Source organism: Trachurus japonicus, chromosome 14 (genome assembly GCF_045865225.1).
Source record: "Trachurus japonicus isolate A0001 chromosome 14, Traja_1.0".
NCBI lineage: Eukaryota > Metazoa > Chordata > Actinopteri > Carangiformes > Carangidae > Trachurus > Trachurus japonicus.
In genome coordinates, this window is record NC_140920.1 from 8419140 (window position 1) to 8438915 (window position 19776).

The 19776-nt window shown below is 43.7% G+C and overlaps 1 protein-coding gene across 3 annotated transcripts in view; it reads left to right on the top strand.

Annotated features, from left to right (window-relative positions):
• The window catches only part of med13a (mediator complex subunit 13a), a 94458-nt gene extending 76041 nt beyond the window's left edge, over positions 1 to 18417 (top strand). For 2 of the 3 annotated variants that reach the window (XM_085797308.1, XM_085797307.1), the window contains 15 exons: positions 2689 to 3626; positions 4625 to 4792; positions 5877 to 6100; positions 6878 to 7067; positions 7354 to 7816; positions 8699 to 8933; positions 9716 to 9907; positions 10683 to 10906; positions 11391 to 11533; positions 11667 to 11825; positions 13610 to 13798; positions 14909 to 15051; positions 15468 to 15641; positions 16267 to 16367; positions 17218 to 18417. In XM_085797308.1, coding sequence (XP_085653434.1) covers positions 2689 to 3626; positions 4625 to 4792; positions 5877 to 6100; positions 6878 to 7067; positions 7354 to 7816; positions 8699 to 8933; positions 9716 to 9907; positions 10683 to 10906; positions 11391 to 11533; positions 11667 to 11825; positions 13610 to 13798; positions 14909 to 15051; positions 15468 to 15641; positions 16267 to 16367; positions 17218 to 17350 — 3676 coding nt within the window. In that variant the 3' untranslated portion in view covers positions 17351 to 18417. The remainder of the gene's footprint in view (positions 1 to 2688; positions 3627 to 4624; positions 4793 to 5876; positions 6101 to 6877; positions 7068 to 7353; positions 7817 to 8698; positions 8934 to 9715; positions 9908 to 10682; positions 10907 to 11390; positions 11534 to 11666; positions 11826 to 13609; positions 13799 to 14908; positions 15052 to 15467; positions 15642 to 16266; positions 16368 to 17217) is intronic. The other variant, XM_085797309.1, reaches the window with a different exon arrangement.
• The last annotated feature ends 1359 nt before the right edge of the window (positions 18418 to 19776 follow it).

The following is a 19776-nucleotide window of genomic DNA, read 5'->3' on the forward strand; positions in this document are numbered from 1 at the left end:
ATATCTGTCATTGTTTTTCTTTACCACACACATGGGAATTTCACTTTATGAAAGAAAAAAAACTGCCTTTGTTGTATTGATTTTGAGGTTTTTCTATAATCAGGGCTGTAGAGCCTTTTTATGTTGGCGTGGAGTTCGTTTTATTAAACCCATGTGTTGTGTTGACCTGGGAACATGAAATCTGGCAGGCTCAGCAGACTTAAAGGGTTCACTGATCTATATCTAATCTTGTGCTTCAGAGGGGGAAACTTCTGCACTTCTTATTTAGGCTTCTTTTTTTTTAACAACGTCTGCACGAGAAACAATTCGGTTTTGAACAAACACCGACCCTGTAAACCACTCCACTAGCCTGCAGCAGATGAAGCCGAAGCATTTCCCTCAGTCATGGCTGTGATTGGAAAAACGATTTTGCTTAGAAACGTAGATGCTCGTAACTGAAAAGTGAACTGTCAGTATGTAGTTTATCCAGCAGGTTTAGGCTGTAGAAGCGCTGACTTTGTCCTTTACATAAAAAGGAATCGTCACTTTTTTGCAGCTTATTGCAACTGTGGGGCCATAATTATCAAGAATAATTTTATATTATTCCTCCTTTTATTAGAAGTAGGGATGTCATGATTAGTTGTTTTCACAATTAATCATGATATTAAATGCCACAATTAATTAATCGTAAAGATTCCTAAATACCGTCACTTCCCAAAAAAGATTATATCGGAACCATGTCGGCAGATGTGCGCCAAAATAAAGGTAAATGCTCAGATACTGGTCCATTTAACTAATGTAACATTGAATTGGTAGGAAATTAAATGTTAGCCTGTCATTTGTATTTAAAAAAAACAAAGCAAAACTAAATAAAAAAAGATTAAAATGAATGTAAACATTTGGTATAGATGACAATTTATGACCTGAATATTTCCCCTGGGCGGTTAATAATTGGTCCTATATTAATAGATACTTGAAATATTTTGTGTAAACAATGAATTACATTTTGACTATATTTGATTTTACACATTCATAGTGTTGTGAAATTAATTAATGCATAAGACTTGTAGCACTTGTAAGGATTATTATCATATTCTTAAGTGGGAAACCCTGGTGAAGATGGAGCGCGCGGGGAGGGAGAGTCGTCTGGAGCTTCTTAAGCGTGGCGAAATGTCCAAAAGAGTCATGGGGGTAAAAGATCTGATAATGTGCTGGACGGTGGTTGTTGGTGCTTTTTTTTTTTTTTTGCATCTGCATCCCATCTTGAACGACCGTGCCCTGGCTGCAGGAGAGTGAATTACGCTGGGACTTCCTTCTAATGGGTCCGTGCCAGGAGTTGTTCCCCACATATAGCTAGGGACATGATGTGCTCTCCCTCCCTCCCTCATACACTCTCCCTCTCTCTCGCTGCTTCCTCACTGTTGCTTGCCAGCCCCCAAAAATAAACCTTACCTCAGAGGGACGCTTGTTGAAATGTTTATTGAATGTCTTTCTCTCTCCCTCTGCGTCTTTACACTCCTCATTTTCTCCCTCTCTCTCCCGCATTCCTGCTCTCTCATGTGTAACCGTGTGCAGTCGAAGCTCACGCTGCATTCCTTTTTGTAGCCGAATGTCGTCGTTGTTGTTGTTGTTGTTGTGGCCTTATTACTTGAGCCGTCTTCACAAATGCAGTGAGACAGTTGGATAACGATATTGTTATTTGAAGCAATGTACAGAACACTGCGTAATTATGTTTGTAGTACAGGACATCTGTCTTGTTGTTTTCATGCCGCAATCAAGACGTTGAGCCGATCAGATGTGATGTTCTGTTGCCGTCCAACCTCTTTTTTTTTGTGAGATTTTTCCAGGGTTTTTATTACCGCGCTGAACATGGGGAAGTTAAAGGACAATTCTGGTGCAAATTCAACTCGGGGCTGTATTTTCCTAGCATTTTAGGTTTAAAAGAAGGAATTTGAAGATTTTCAGTTGATTTGCTCCTGTTTTGCGGTAGTTGTGTCTGTTTCCGCATCGCCATGATAGCGATGAATGGGAGCAAATTGAAGTTCCGCTGCTTAGGCTGTTTACATCCCTCAAAGCTGTACATTTTTTTCCACAGACAGCGTCAGATGGCGACTCAAACATGCACCGAGAAGTTTATTTACTTCAAAGCAAGTCAAGAGTTGATATTCCTGTATTTATGACACAAACGGGAGCTTCCGACTGCACGTGAACACACCGAGGGCGTCAACTTGGGTCTCGCGCGAGACTTTGAATTAGATCTAGTTTTACAAACATGTCGGCTTGCTTGAAGTAAATATACTTTTCGGTGCATGTTTGAGTCGCCATCTGACGCTGTCTGTGGAAAAAAAATTGCGGCTTTGAGGGATGTAAACAGCCTAAGCAGCAGGACTTCCATCCGCTCCCATTCATAGCTGCAGTGGCGATGCGGGGACAGACACAACTACCGCAAAACAGGAGCAGTTAAACTGAAAGATTCCTTCTTTTAGACCGAAAATGTTAGGAAAATACAGCCCCGAGTTGAATTTGCCTGGAATTGTCCTTTAATAATGTTGACGTTAGATCCTGTGAGCTGATAGGATTATTCCTGCTTTGTTGGCCCCGTTTCAAAACCCTTAAAGTGCCACCGTCGTGTCTCCCGCTGTGCAGCCTTCTCCTTCTCGTCCTGCTGCCTTTTTTCTAACTCATGTCCTTGACTCTTTCCGTCCTCAGTAACATCCCCAGCGTCGGCAGCGCCATGGACCAGGACTACAGCCAAACCTACACGCCGCAGACGCACACGCCCTTCATGTCCAACAGCGCCCCGCCGAGCAACAGCGCCACCACCGGCATCCTGCCCTCGCCCGCCACCCCGCGCTTCTCCGCCCCGACCCCGCGCACGCCGCGCACCCCACGGACGCCCCGCGGCCCCGCCAGCGTCCAGGGCTCGCTCAAGTACGAGAACTCGGACCTGTACTCGCCGGCGTCCACGCCTTCCACCTGCCGGCCGCTGAACTCGGTGGAGCCGGCGACGGTGCCCTCGATCCCCGAGGCGCACAGCCTCTACGTCACGCTCATCCTGTCCGAGTCGGTCATGAACCTCTTCAAGGACTGCAACTTCGACAGCTGCTGCATCTGCGTGTGCAACGTGAACATCAAGGGGGCCGACGCCGCCGTGTACCTGAGCGACCCCGTCGGCGAGGGCCAGGAGTCCGAGTCCTGCAGCTGCGGCTTCAGCGCGGTGGTCAACCGGCGGTACGGCAACGGCTCGGGCCTCTTCCTGGAGGACGAGCTGGACATCATGGGCCGCGGCTCGGATCTCAGCAGGGAGGCGGAGAAACGCTTCGAGGAGCTGCGGCTCTCCTCGCTGGAGAGGAGCGGCGTGGGCCGGGGCAGCGACCGGGTCCCGGACGAGCTGATCCTCCTCCTGCAGGACCAGTGCACGAATCCGTTTTCACCCATTTCAGTTCTGGACCACGACGTGGTGACGCCGCGGGGGCCGAACGGTGCCGCCGTAGCGCCCTGCGTGAGGGTGGACGAGAGGGATTACCACAGCGACTGCTACATGGCGCTGGAGCACGGCAGGCAGTTCATGGACAACATGTCGGGCGGCAAAGTGGACGAGGCGCTGGTCAAGAGCACCTGCCTGCACCACTGGGGCAAACAGAACGGTGAGAAACACAACAAACACTTTGTCAGATTCCCCTGACATACAAATTAAAGCAGAAGTAAGCAGAATATTTGTGTTAATATAAGTCTTAAATAGTTATATCTTCCGACAGCAATCACTTACATAGAGTGTTTGGTCTGAAACACGGGTCTGTCAGTCACTCTGCTCTGCTGTAAGCCGAGGAGAAAACTTTCCTTGTATCATACAACCTTTATCCAGTGAGGAGAGAGAACGGCATGAAGGGGCAGTCCTCTCTGTGTGTGCAGCCAAGGGATGCGCCTGAATGTGGTGATGTAGGGACGAGGGCGGGGACTGCTAACTCCATCAGCTGACAGGAAGTTAGCCAAAACGACCGGATCGCTTATTTCTGCTTTAATGGTGCAACGGAGCGAGTGGTCCGCGGTTCAGTTGATGAAAAAAAGAAAAAAGTTAACAGGCAATGACAAAAAAACTCAGCTTGTATCGGCAACTGTACAATGCGCACAACAACAACAAAATTGTTTGTTCTACCAACATGTCAGCTGATCCGAAAAAGATCCGATCCAAAACTCAAAGACTGTGATCCGATCCGATCCGATCCGTGAGGTTATTAATCCGTTTCACCCCTAATACAAATTGATACAATTTCAGCTTTGTACTTAATTTAACTATAGAAATTGCTGAAATCAATTGTCTCCAGGTAATCCTTAATGTATAATTTTCAAAAGTCAATTCAGCTTAAAAAGAAAAACAAAGCTAATTTTAAAAAATGCTCCCGTTCATTGATATAAAAACACTTTTGAGTCTGCCTTAGATCTGATTTGTTTAAAGAAATAACTTCTTGAAATCATTCTTATAATAGAAAACTGTGATTAAAGCAGGAGTTTAGGATTGTTGGAAAGAAAAATATCTATCACTGATTAAAGATAGGATTTTTAAAAGACTTGTTGAGATGTTTTTTCTTGGTTTTTCATGTTGTGATTGATCTTTTTGTTTTCCTTCTCTTCTTCTGTTTTCCAGCGGTGGATGTGAGTGTGCTCTGCTCTCAGGATGTGCTGCGGGCGCTGATGTCCCTCCAGCCTGTACTCCAAGATGCAATCCAAAAGAAGAGGACGGTGCGGTCGTGGGGCGTTCAGGGTCCTCTGACATGGCAGCAGTTCCACAAGATGGCTGGTCGTGGCTCTTACGGTAATAACGACGGGTTTTATTTAGTACACACATTTCTGACTAATCCTTCACTACCAGCCAGTGTAGCTGTATTAAAGGGATAGTTCACCCAAAATTGAAATTTCACTCATTATCTACTCACCCTCATGTCGACTAAGGGCTGGGAGAAGTTTCAGAGTCCTCCGTGGCTTCTCTGAGTTACAGGGGGTCTCGGCGTAGCAGTGCATGTCCATATAACGGTTGCAAATGGATACCAACTGTCTTTGTAACAAAAAGACACACCAAAAAACATCCAAATACCTCCATGCTGCTCGTATGTAATGTCCGTCTTGTATTGAAGCCCCGAAATGTGAAATTGTCCCGAAAAAAATTAAATCTATTTTTCAAGCTTGTTTGTAGCGGAAGCTTCTCGAAGGACAATTTTGCATTTCGGGGCTTCAATACAAGATGGACATTACATACGAGCAGCATGGAGGTATTTGGATGTTTTTTGGTGTGTCTTTTTGTTACAAAGACAGTTGGTATCCATTTGCAACCGTTATATGGACATGCACTGCTACGCCGAGACCCCCTGTAACTCAGAGAAGGCACGGATAACTCTTCTCCCAGCCCTTAGTCGACATGAGGGTGAGTAGATAATGAGTGAAATTTCAATTTTGGGTGAACTATCCCTTTAAAACCAAGCATCAGTGAGGGTGTCAGAAGTCTCTCTATAGAAGAAAGGAGAAAAAAACAAAAAGAACTACCTGCAACTACTGTGACGGTTGATGTTAGTGTGTCTGACATTTTGGGATGTGTGTGTGTGTGTGTCTTAAGGTAGAAAAACCCTGGATGTTGTCAGATCAATAGGCAGCATGGTCCCTGTGCTGTTGTCCAGATGTCAGCTCTGTTGGGAGGAGCTGTCAGATTGTTTGGTGACCTCACAATCTGATGCACAGTGGAGGAGCAGAGAGGAGGGGTGGGGGGGCTGATACCTCACCTGTTAACACCACTCGCTCACTGTTCTTTCTTTCTTTCTTTCTTTCTTTGTGATTCTTTCTGCCTCCATCCTCCTCCTCCTCCTCCTCCTCTTCCTCCTCCTTCCTCCACCGCTTCGCTCCCACAGGCACAGACGAGTCCCCAGAGCCCCTGCCCATCCCCACCTTCCTGGTGGGTTATGAGTACGACTTTGTGGTCCTGTCTCCGTTCGGTCTGCCCTACTGGGAGAAGCTGTTGCTGGATCCCTTCGGCTCCCACAGGGACGTCGGGTACCTGGTGGTTTGTCCTGACAACGAGGCTCTGCTGAGCGGCGCCAAGAGCTTCTTCCAAGACCTCACAGCTGTCTACGAGGTAAGAAGAGAGCAAACTTCTTGGGTTTTTAGTGCTATACAGATGTAAAACTGCTTCGTCTCCATACCGGGTTTTGTAAGTATTTATTAGCTTGGACTGTTCAGAATAATATTATACTAGTGACAACCATAAAAGATTTTTCTTGTATTTTGGGTCCCTGGATACTCTGTATGTAGATAGAAATTATAAGTCACACTTTTGTGGAGAAATAAATATACTCCTGATGCAGGATCAGGACATTTAAAGGGATAGTTCAACATTTTGGCAAATTGGCCCATTGCCATAATCCCTATAGTCATAGCAGTAGGTTTGTTACCTTTATTTGTCGGTGCGACAGAGTTGTTTTCGAGGTAAATGCAGAGACTGCTTGTTGAAAACCTGTCCCTGAAGGCAACGCGCATCAGCAGTTTTGCATGAATTTACCTCTAAAACAACTCCAAGAAATCCCATGAGCCTCCGTAGCGTAGCTCTGAGCAGCTCGCGGCTCTGCTCCACCGTTCTAAAAATAGCTTGCACCGACAAACCTACTGCTATGAAGGATTATGGCAATGGGCCAATTTGCCAAAATGTTGAACTCTCCCTTTAAAAGGCAAATATAAACACAAAATCCCAAGTAAACCTGGACCGTGGAGAGCTTTAATTACAAACTATATGTTTTGTCTAAACTAACAGAAAAAACATTTTTTAAAATACAAAATGTGTCATTCTCCATTCTTAAACCATTTCGACATTCATGCATGTTTTCATCACGCTGCCTCTTCCTCTGTTTTTCTACAGTCATGTCGACTAGGTCAGCACCGGCCCATTTCCAAAGGCTACCCCGATGGCATCGTCCTCGTCGGTGGCAGCGGAGCCAAGAACCTCGTGGATCAGCCAGTGAGCGACTGGTTCCTCAAGGCTGCCAGCGGCAACAGCGACGCCTTCACTAAGCTCAAACTCTATGCACAAGTGTGCCGCCACAACCTCGGTACGTGTCACTTAACAGTAACAGCCCCACATGCCAGTTAACTACAGCAGCAATTTTGATCCTACATGGTCGTGTGCTCTGTTTGAGACAGCGCTTCGTTGCTTAAAATCCCACCTTTGACCACACTTCACTAAGTTATTGTAAAGAGCCTTGAATGATCTTTTGAAATGCAAAAGCAAGGCGATCAGCGTAGGAGGAGGTCGAGCTGAAATGCAATAGACTTGAGTGTGTTTCATGTTATTAATGGAAGTCAAACGTCGGGTTTCTCTCTCTTTTCCGTCTTTAGCTCCATACCTTGCATCACAGCCATTGGACAGTTCCCTCCTCACGCAGCCCAGTCCCCCGCCCTCGTCCAGCCAGTCATCTTCCGCACAACTTTCTAGCTCCGCCTCCGGCTCAGTGGGCCAACAACAGGGCTCGGTGAACGCTTCGGGCTCCTCGGGTCCCAACAACAACAACAGCAGCAGCAGCAGCAGCAACAGCAGCAGCAACAGCAACAACAACAACGCTGGGTCCGGAAACGGCTCTGCATCATCCAACAGCATGGTGACGTCCTCGGGCCAGCCCGGCAGTGGCATGCCATCTGCTAAGCCCAGCTCGTTCCCTCCTTTTGGGAGCATGGGCGGCCAGGGTCAAGGAAGTGGCGCCCAGAGTGGACACCTGGGACAGCAGGCTGGTGCCCAGAACACCGGCACCTCAGGGGACAACGCCAGCAGCCAGGCCCCGGGGCCCACAGAGCCTCCTGAAAGGTAGAGCAGGACAAATAAGCAACACAAGCACAAATAACTGGTTTTGATCTGTTTTAAGTGACAGAAAGTCACAAACCTATAAAAAAAAGTATTAAACTGAGTCATTTATTCTTCTTATGAAAGGACAGTTCCTTAACTAACTAACCCATTACAATATATACTGTATTATATACAAAGTGTGGCTGACAAGACTGAGCTCATTTAAGTTGAGCATGTAGCATTAGTCCCATTATTTTATAATCACAATGACACAAGTCCTTAAAGGGATAGTTCAACATTTTGGCAAATTGGCCCATTGCCATAATCCCTATAGTATAGTACAGTAGGTTTGTTACCTTTAATTGTCGATAATTGTAATTAAACGTTATGAGATGATGCAGAAACAAATGCAGAGACTGCTTGCTGAAAAACTGCCCCCGATGGGAACGTGCATCAGAGGTTTTGCATGAATTTCCCTCTAAAACAACTCTGTCTGGTAACGTTCTGTTATTATTTCATAGCGTTGTGAATGTGCAGGTCACAACTTGTCCACCAGAGCGTTTTGGAGTCGTTCGATTGTGTATTTGATGAGTTTGATGAGGGAAACCAAGAAATCCCATGAGCCTCCGTAGCATAGCTCTGAGCAGCTCACGGCTCTGCTCCGCCGTTCTAAAAATAGCTTGCACTGACTATTAAAGGTAACAAACCTACTGCTATGACTAGAGATTATGGCAATGGGCCAATTTGCCAATATGTTGAACTATCCTTTAACTCTTAGCACAGTTTTTCCTCATCCTGATTTAAATAATGTTTTTAAAAGCAGTAAATGTAACAGAACTGAAAATTATAGGACAAGATGAGTTTAATAACACTGTGTATGTGTGTGTGTGATCTGGTGCCCAGCACTTTGGAACGAGAGAAAGTCGGCGTTCCCACAGACGGAGAGTCCCATGCCATCACGTATCCACCTGCCATCGTTGTTTACATCGTGGACCCGTTCAGCTACGATGAGACGGACGGCGGCGGCCCCGGCCCGGTGCCGGCCCACTCCAGCGTGTGGACGCTGGGTTTGCTCCGCTGCTACCTGGAGATGCTTCAGTTCCTGCCCGCCCACGTCCGCAATTCGATCTCTGTCCAGGCAAGTGAAGTTCTTGTGAGAGCCATATACTGTAGTTAGTGCTGCTGACCATATTGTGTTTCATTATCCTGATGTTAATTCCACCGGCGGTGATGATGATGAGAATTAATTGTATATTCAGTGTCGGCGTGTCAATTGCTCCTTAATGATTTCAGCGTTATACTCAATGCAACCATTACTGTCATATTTATCATCATCAGAGGCAGTAAATTGTTCATGATTACCAACAGTATATGATGAGTGATCAGAAACAGCTTAATAATGTAGTGCAATGCAGCATCCACACATACGACTACTATGCAAACGTTTAGGTGTGACCACAAAGAGACTCAACACCTGCCTCACACAGTGTCAGAGTATTTGAGTTTTCAGGGGAAGCACATTTGTCACTTGCTTATGATTACTTTATAAATACTCTCTGTATTGTTACTACTGTTTTTCATCAGTGCACTTCACTTGAAATTATGGGAAATATGCCCAGTTACAGAGCAAATAAAGAGGAGCCGAACTGCAACATTTCACATGTGATACTCAGGTCTTGATTCATTCATGGAGAAAAACCAAATCATGATATTCGCACACAGAAACAGAAATTTGTCACTTTTCTTTGTTTCTATTCTGGTTGTTTTCGTTGTTGGGTCAGTTTGAAACCTGCCTCAGTTTGTTAAAGATCTCAGCTCTTGTTTTGTTATCTCAGGTTACTCTGTTTTAAAAAAACTTCTTAACTAATGAATAACATCATCAATATCTAACAAATGCTGTCTTTTTTCCCTCCGTACCAGATTGTCCCATGCCAGTACCTGCTGCAGCCAGTACGAGGTGAAGACCGTAACATCTACGCCCAGCACCTCAAGTCTCTAGCCTTCTCTGTGTTCGCTCAGTGCAGACGGCCACTGCCCACCTCCACCAATGTCAAGTCGCTAACGGGCTTCGGCCCCGGCTTGGCCATCGACACTGCACTGAAGAGTCCAGAGGTAAATAGGACAGATTGCCAAGTAGTAGTAGTAGCAGCAGCTGCACTCTAATTACATTGACATAATCTATGTGTAAAAAGCAGAGACGGTTGTCGCGTGAGCTCTGCAGTCGATCAGAAGCGGCACCTCGTTGGCAATGTGTGTTAGCATCAACATGCCGGTGCTGTCGCCTGATCGATAGGTAAGCAAACAGAGGCTGACACCGTGGCCCCGAGCAGCAGCATTTCAGTTGCCTTCAGTTCTCCAGCCTGACCTGAGGCGACCCGGCCTTTTGGCCCGGCTGTGTTCAGTCTGCCACTGAATAGAAAGAAGTGCACTGAGATATCGAGTTTTTTTTACTGCTAACCATCCTCGTAGTTTTTCTTCTGGAACAGGACCAAGGGAACTTGTAACCCTCTGCTACTCCAGAGTTTTCTTTCCATTATCTGGTTGGCTAGCTCCCGAGACCTCCATAATGGGATCTTTACTCCAGGTTTAGACAAAGGGGCGCTTCAGATCAGGGGCTAATTCAGTCGACTTCCTTCCTTGGGGAGAGTTCTACCTTTTCCCTTTAACATACCAGCAAAACATGAGCAGTCATGCAGGGAACGAGACAAAGGGACTGACACAAGCAACAGTTTCGCTTGAACAGATACTTTAACACAGTAGGACTTAAGATTAAAATGAAGACGTTCCAATATGTGCATGTGTAGTGAACATATCCGGAGCTGTTTTGTTTACCAGGACTTTTATCTTCATATCATTTATCCTCACATCTTCTCCTCCCGATCTGCAGCGGCCGGAGTGTCTGCGTCTGTACACGCCCCCATTCATTCTCGCACCGACAAAGGACAAGCAGACGGAGCTCGGGGAGACGTTCGGGGAGGCGTCGCAAAAATACAACGTGCTTTTTGTAGGATACTGTCTGTCCCACGACCAACGCTGGCTTCTAGCTACATGCACTGACCTGTACGGGGAACTGCTGGAGACCTGCATCATCAACATCGATGTGCCCAACAGGTAGGACGGCCAGCAGCGCTATCGAACTATCACTTACCATCAATATGAATCACCTCTGGGCTTGAGTTTTTGGCCTTTTGTTGAGGTTTACTGAGTTTATCAAACTACATGTATCTCTAAAAATTAAAGGATTTAACATAATTTATTGCTGTCAAGATGCAAAATGCTTCTGACAGAAATGGATGCAGGAGCTTTATTTATAGTGCAGTTGAGGTACATGTAGTCTTATCTACATAATTTGCCTCAACACAGTGGTTTGGCACTGCTCTCCGTTGGTTCATTTTTTCTCTGTGAATATCACACGTTCAGTTACAGCTGCACAACAAACATACTGTATGTCTGCTTGATATCTAAACTGTGATTTCTGCATTAATTACTATATCAAAATGGCTCGAATATAAATTAGTCCTGAGAGAAAAGTTTCCATGACAGTCAGTCAAGCATGTTCATCATGACACATCGTGTGTCCGTCCACGTTCTGCAGGGCACGGAGGAAAAAGGGCTCGGTTCGGCGACTCGGCCTGCAGAAGCTCTGGGATTGGTGCTTAGGGCTGGTGCAGATGACATCAGTCCCTTGGAGGGTGGTGATTGGCCGATTAGGCCGGCTAGGACATGGAGAACTAAAAGGTACGCATGCTTTTCATCACACAGACAAAAAGAAAAAACTAGAGCATTCAAGGCACTAGCGTTTTTTTAGTTTCCTACATCAGTTTATGACTTATTTATTCTTCCTTGTTGCTCCTCCCCTTTGCTGCACCAGACTGGAGCATTCTGCTGAGCAGGACGAGTCTCCAGTCGCTGAGTCGCCGGCTGAAGGAAATGTGTCGAATGTGTGGCATCTCCGCCTCAGATACGCCCAGCATCCTCAGCGTGTGCTTGGTTGCCATGGAACCCCAGGGATCGTTTATCATCATGCCAGGTACACCGTGTGCACAGCAGGAAAATTATAAATAAATACACTAAGTGTCCTTTTTTTTTTTTTTTTTTAAATGTTCAACTCACATCTGAGTCAGTGGCATTACTCTACAAAGTAAAGCGCTGCTGATGCTTGTGCAAGTGTGTGTGTGTGTGTGTGTGTGTGTGTGTGCATGTGCGTGTGTGCCTGATGGATGGCAGCAACATATCACAATGCGTGTCCCCAGCTTGTCCGAAGCAGATTGATGGCAGGGGAGATCATGTACCTTTCGCTCATAAAGCACTATCTCTCAGATGCCCATTGATCTCAATGCAGTGTGATGGAGAGCCAGATCAATGGGTTTATTTTGGGAAACGAGTGGGGGATTGTCAGTGCATCATACCAGGATTGTGTTGAGCAATGCTTGGCTGAGGACATCTCCTTCCTAAAAAGCTGTTCAAGCTGAAAGAGATTAGAAAGGCTGTGTGAGCCGCACATTTGCGAACATGCCAAACTGTGACTGGCTGGGGGGTGGGGGGTTGTTCTTACGTCACAGTAACACAAGATGTAATCGTAGAGATACTCTGGCACAAAACAGCTGATACTTTGAACTTCATGTTTTACATGTTGTTTTAGTGCCTGTAAGGGAACTCCCCGTTTTACATTAAAGGGATAGTTAAACATTTTGGCAAATTGGCCCATTGCCATAATCCCTATAGTCATACTGTAGCAGTAGGTTCGTTACCTTTAATTGTCGGTGCAAGCTATTTTTAGAACGGTGGAGCAGAGCCGTGAGCTGCTCAGAGCTACGCTATAGAGGCTCATGGTATTTCTTGGTTTCCCTCATCAAACTCATCAAATACACAATCCAACAACTCCACAACGCTCTGGTGGACAAGTTGTGACCTGCACATTCACCACGCTATGAGATCATAACAGAACGTTACCAGACAGAGTTGTCTTAGAGGCAAATACAGAGACTGCTTGCTGAGAAACTGTCCCTGAACGCAACGCGCATCAGCAGTTTTGCATGAATTTACCTCTAAAACAACTCTGTCTGCTGATGCGGAGTTGTTGGATTGTGTATTTGATGAGTTTGATGAGGGAAACCAAGACATCCCATGAGCCTCCGTAACGTAGCTCTGAGCAGCTTGGGGCTCGGCTCGATTTTCCAAAAATGTTGAACTATCCCTTTAAGTAATTTTTGTTTCCCAAGTCACGTCAAATTTGATCCGCTTTGGTAGCATGAGCACCGTAGTAACAGGTGTAAAGCTGTGATTGCACTAAGTTGAGGGTTTGAGGTGTACTGTAGTAATACAATGAAATAAGAAGCAGTGATTTTTTGTTTGTCTCACACTCAGTCTGACGCTGCTACAAACAAGATGGAAAAAATAGCAATATTGCTCTTAATGCTCACACACAGTGTACAGTACAACAGTATAGAGAGGGTAAACAGATAATTAAAAACGCCATGGAACAGAGCACCAGCGGTGGTTACAATTGATTGTAGAGGCATTAATGTAGCGTTACTCGTCAGTGATTTCTTCAGCAGAATTCATCCGTTTCATTGATGCTTGAATACAACAGAGTCTGTTCCTTTGTCGAGTTATTTTTGCCCTTGGCTCAGAAACTGAGAATTTGCTCAGTCGGGGACAAGTTAAAGGATTTCTCTCTCACAGCAGATGAAATGATTGTGACAAGGATTCCTGTTTTGGTTCATTCTGCTTAGCGGAGCTGTTTATTGACCCGTCACTCCCTCTCTTGTCTCTCCTCTCCTCTCCTTTTTTTTTTTCTCTGCATCTCATCAGACTCAGTTTCAACAGGCTCCGTGTTTGGCCGCAGCACCACCCTGAACATGCAGACGTCGCAGCTCAACACGCCACAGGACACCTCCTGCACCCACATCTTGGTCTTCCCCACCTCCGCCTCCGTCCAAGTGGCCAGCTCCAATTACACCAACATCGACCCCAACCTCGACATCCTCAACGCCACCACAGGTCAGTGGTGGCTCTCCTCCTCCTCCGTCTGCCTGTCTGTCTGTCTTAGGCTGTCTTAACACTGCATTGTTCAAGTGGCCCAATTCTGTTTTTTTTCCCTCTCAAGTGGTACAGATCGGATCTGTAACATGAACATGTAAACGGGACAAATACGCATTGGAATTGGTTATTGTCAGATCAGATTCAGGCCGTTTTATGTGGAAATAAATCAGATACAAATCAGATATCTGCCAATACGTCTGCAGTCTAAACAGACAGATCGGATCTCTCCCGGCAATGCGTATCGTACGTCATCAATGAGAGTAAAAACAAACAATGTGCACAAATGTGTCCAAGAGGTTTTGTCCACAAAAGGTCCGCTCCACACAGCCACTTCACTAACTTTATTTGTACTTGGTATTTAGCTACTTTGTAAACAGTGACGTGTTGGATATAAACTCTGAACCCCAGACTCGCATTCGTTTATAATTATTATGGAATTATAACGTGACAATCTCCCGTCTTTCACACAAGCACAGCAGGGGTAAATACAGATATCAGATATGGGTCACTTCTGATAGAACATGTAAATAGACAGTAACAAAAAAAAAAACGGATATAGGCAACAAATCGGTATTGGGCTTCAAGGTCTGTAAAGACAGCCTTACAGTCGCTCCCTGCGATTCTCTTGTGTTTTTAATCCAGTGCGGTTCATGCTCTTTGTTGGACCTTGAACAAAAACCCACTGATGTCAAAGCAAAGCGCAGCAGTTACTGAGGGTTTTCCCCTCTGATCCAAGTTCTTCTTGTTTAATTTATTTGTCTAATAAGAGTTTGTGTTGTAGCAGCAGTTCATCCACAGACAGAACCCTCAAGTGTCCTCGGCTTATTTCCTTTGTGCAAACATGCGTCACCAGAATATTGAATTATGGTCACTCACTCATTCATTCCATATTCACTAAATAAAATTAAAATAAACCTCATAATAGAATTTAACGTTTAAGTCATGGCTTCAAGCTATGGCATCAGAAAGAGATGTTTTCAGAGACACATGGATCGAATCAGTAAAAAAAAAACAACGTATCGCTTGATCACTTGCAGACCTGTTGAGTTTTTCTCCTGTTCTCCGCAGACGGGTCTGATGCCATCGGGATCTTTGACCTGCTGGACCAGGAGAACGAGTTGGTGGACCCTGACATCATCAACATCTCGCCCACCACCTCACCCGTACACTCTCCTGGCTCCCATTACCACCACGGGGGTGATGGCAGTAAGGTGAGACATTTACACACACACACACACACACACACACAAACACACGCACACAAAGAAACACATAAACAGGTGCATCTCAATGAATTAGAATATCATGGAAAAGTCCATTTCCAGCAGTTCAAGTATTGAGTGCATGTAGATGGACATACTTTTCAGAAGGTCAACATGTCCATATTAAAAATGCTTTTTTTATTTATTTATTTTTTTTTATATTTACATTTTTCAAGATACTGAATTTTAGATATTCATTAATTGTAAGCCATGTTCATTACATTAAATAAATAAAGACGTGAAATGTTTCATTCTGTGTGTAATGGATCTATATAATGTATTAGTTTCACTTTTTAAATTGAATTACTGATGTAACTTTTCCATGAGATCCTGGTTTAATCTAATTAAACGCTGATCTCCTGCAGGGTCAGAGTACGGACCGTATGGAGTCTCATGAAGAAGCTGCAGCAGCCTTCGGCCTGTTGCAGCAGCCTTTGGCCCTTGGCTACTTCGTCTCTACTGCTAAAGCCGGACCGCTACCCGACTGGTTCTGGTCAGCCTGTCCGCAGGCTCAGAACCAGTGTCCGCTCTTCCTCAAGGTACCAGATCTCTGCCCTCTTCCATGATTACTTTATTGTTTTTTTTTTTAAATGCTGCTTTCTTTTCTTTTCTTTTTTACACAAAAGCAGAATTATGTTTGTGGTTTTTGCAGCGAGAGAACAAGACAACTTACTGTAGTGAAAACAATTAAGTGCAAGGTGAGGGGTAAAAAGAGATGCAATTAACATACGCTGTAACAAGGCAGCTACAGTAAACAAATTAATTTTGTTACACCCTCCTTTGAGCACTAAGAATATGTTAGTTTTCCTTTAAAATGCAGTTAAGATATAAATCATGAGCTTTTTTCTCCTCTGGGAGTTGGAACGAATTTTTAGACATCTTCATTAATCAACTGCAAATCTGTTCTGTAGCAGTTTTTGTTGCTTTTTGTGACCCCACATCAGCGAGTGGTGTTGGGCTAATTTAAGACTTGTGTGTAAACAGATGGCACTTACAAGGAAACCGGTTCACTGGTTTTTGGTTCGCAATGTTATCCCTCGCTTCTGAAATTAGCCACAGACTCGGCTGCTGTGTGAATAGAGCAATAATTATTCAGATGAGATGCACTAGAAAGTTGATAACTTCATTATAATGCCATTGACACCACTTCTTTCCCCCCGTCAGGCCTCTTTGCACCTCCATGTGTCTTCAGTGCAATCAGATGAACTACTGCACAGCAAACACTCCCACCCCCTCGACTCCAATCAGACCTCAGATGTACTCAGGTAACAACAAACACAACAACACAAGATACTATTATCACCCTGACGACTGAATTAGCATTTGCATAGATAAATATTTTGATGGGATACAACAGTGTAATGAGAATTTCAAATAGTTTGTTTTTATTTTTGTTTTATGTAGTATTTCAATTTTTTGTGTATATCAATTATTTTGTGTATAATTATTATTATTATTTTTTAAATATAAGCCATATTTTTTTTTATTGTTAAAGATAATATTATTGGGGCAGTGCGTGGTGCAGTGGTTAAAGCGGCCGCCCCATGTAGAGGCTACAGTCCTCACCGCAGGCAGCCCTGGTTCGAATCCCGCGTCGGGCAGCCCTTTCCTGCGTGTCGTTCCCCCGCTCTCTGCCTCCCCCTTTCCTGTCTATCTCTACTGTGTGCTATCAAATAAAGGCAAAAAGCCAAAAAAATATATATATATAAAAAAAGATAATATTATTGTTTTATTATTGTTAAGTCAAATTTCTACAGGACATATATTGATTTTTTTTAAAAATGGAAACAGGCAATGACATACAAAATGTATAAACTGACATTTATACACTGACCAAAAACAAAAACCTGACGACATAAAATAAGCAGGACCTAACAGGACAGAAAAGTTTTTTTTAAAAAACATATGAAAATTAGATCTGCAGTTACTATTCAATATAGATTTACTCAAACTTAAAACTTCTCATTTTTTGTTATGGATTTCTACCTTGTCTTGTCTAGTTTTGTTTGTATATTTATTTACAGTATATATGAATGGTCAGTCATGGTAACTATTAATCACCATAGTGAGTCAACTTATAAGTAACTACTGCTTTCCTCTCGTGTGCCTGGACAGATTCGTGCTGGAGCAGTACAACGCCCTCTCGTGGCTGACGTGTGACCCGGCCACACAGGACCGACGATCGTGTCTACCCATTCACTTTGTGGTGCTCAACCAGATGTACAACTTCATCATGAACATGTTGTAACCGGCAGCCTGTTACAAGGGAAAGGAAGGATGTAGGCGAAACATTTCAGACAAGAGGAGGAGCAGCAGCAGCGACAACTCCCAAGGTGGAGTTTCATCAAGACTGAAGAAAACTGCAAGAACCAGAACCAGAACCAGAGCACGGAGCTGGATCCTGCAGCACTGCGACAGGATTTTTTAGACGGCTGTTTTAAAGCTGAGACGGTCCTGTCCCCCATGGCTGTTACTGGTTAAGACGGTCCTGTCCCTGTGATTTAAAGACATGCACATAGAGACAAGGGAATAATAAAGAAGGGGGGAGGGTGGGGGGGAAACCAGAAGTTGAGTTGCAATTAATGAACGTGAGAGAATGACAGATTGGTTGTTATGGTATGTAGCATGGCAGCACAGTCACTGGCCAGTCTGTATTGGAGAGACAAGTTTATCTGTAAAGTTATTGGAAGAAAAGGGACATATTTGATCAAGGAAAAAAAAAACTCAAGAATGGATCTTTTGGTTTTAAGACCTGAAATTCCTTTTTATTCCTTTGGATGAAATAGTATCCAAAAGAAATGCCTGCATCTATCTTATTTATTGTAAGTTTTTAAATGTATAATTTGTCTTATTTCTTAACCTCTTTTATATATAAAATGGAGAAGGTTTATATCACCTTCCTGCTTTAAAGCAATTGGTCTAAGATATATGTAATCGTCTTAATTAAAAAAACAACCAGGAGAAAATCCCATAAAAATTAAATAAAGTCCCAGTAGGTTGCTTTTAGAGTATTATTTTTTGTAACGGAGACAGAATATTTGTATTGTCACAATGTACAGAAGAATTAGAGTGGAGAATTATGTTCCATGCCTTTGAGCATGAAGGACTTACAGCAAAGCTGTAGCTACAGAGGACTTGTACAGCAATGAACTTCACTGTGTTCAAATAAAGAGGTACATTGTTGTATATAGTATTTTATACCACACATTTAGACACAAAAACCAAACGGCAATATATATAAATAATTATATATGAATGCCATGCCAGCAGTTGGTGGTGTGGCTTCTGTTTTAGGAATAAAGTCCGTCAACTTATTTTCCTGTGCTTGTGTGTATTGCTTTGGGGAGGGGGACTGTGATGTGCAATTGGACAAGGACACCAATAGTGGAGTGGAAGAACTATTGGCAACTCTTGGAAGTAGCTGACCTCAGGTTTGATCTTTTCTTTTGTAAGGGTGAGAAAGTAAAAAAAAAAACGAGAGCACGAATGTGAGAACAGATGTCTTAATTAATGGCAGACATGCAGTGTCCTTTTCAGCACATCCCTTTAGTTTACTGTACCTCTCCTCACTCTGATTGGCTGAGGTCCGAATCCTTTGGCACCACTTCTGATAATGGTTATGGATACATTTAGACCAATCCCATTTTACTTCAGTGTGAAAGTAAATGTGTGGTGTAAATGAACTTTAACCAGAGCTATGGATGGCTGCCCATTTGATATGCAGTGTATGTGCACAGAGGAAGATCTACTGTCTGGATTTCTCCTGTTCTGAGGGAAACTGTACTTTTGACTTTTGAAAATCCATTGGTATTGCTCTTTACCTTGCATATTTGCCAGCATTTGTTGGCTTGAAAAATTTGACCATCAAAATGTATTTGGTCTTTTTTTTTGAGTGTAGATAAATACATTCAATATTTAATAAAAACCCTGAAAATATATTTTCAGTCCAGTGCCATGTTTTCTTTTTGGGAAATCATGGTTGTTTGCAGTAATCACCTACTTCTGTTGTACTACACCAAGTCTGCAAGCTTGTTACCACACTGCAGGAAAGGCATTGAAATAACCCTGCAAAATAATTTAGAAATTGCTGAATTGCCCTGGAGTCATGTAGTAGCAGCAGCTGGCAATTCATTCATTTGAGACGTCTTTGCATTTCTTCTTGCTGTCAGCAGCCTTTGAATACACAGAGGTCCTCCTGTGTTGAACTTCATCCCTCAGCAGCTGTGCTGTCAGTGTGCCCTTGAAAATGCAGCGGAATTTACCCAGACAACATGTCAATGGGTGGATGGGTGCAAGTCAACACATATTAAAGAGAGTAAACAAATACTTGCAGTGCCTAACAGAACTGTAAAACCAAGCAAGCCATAGCTATAAATCTAAATTTACATAGGCTATGATGAAATGTATACAAGGTATAAAGATATTTATGATCCACGTTGTTATACATATTAATTTCTGCAGCTTGACCACCTGCCATAAGAGCTTTGGTCTCTGCAATGTCTTATTTTCCATTCACTATCAATGGTGCAGGAAATTGATCACAATTTGTATTTAATTAAACCGTAACACACTTGTGGTTATGTATCCAAAAGGTAATCTTGCTTTTTTTTTTCAGTTATTTTATCCACATGGGTAGATAGAGTAGAGCGTCTTTTTATATATATATATATATCC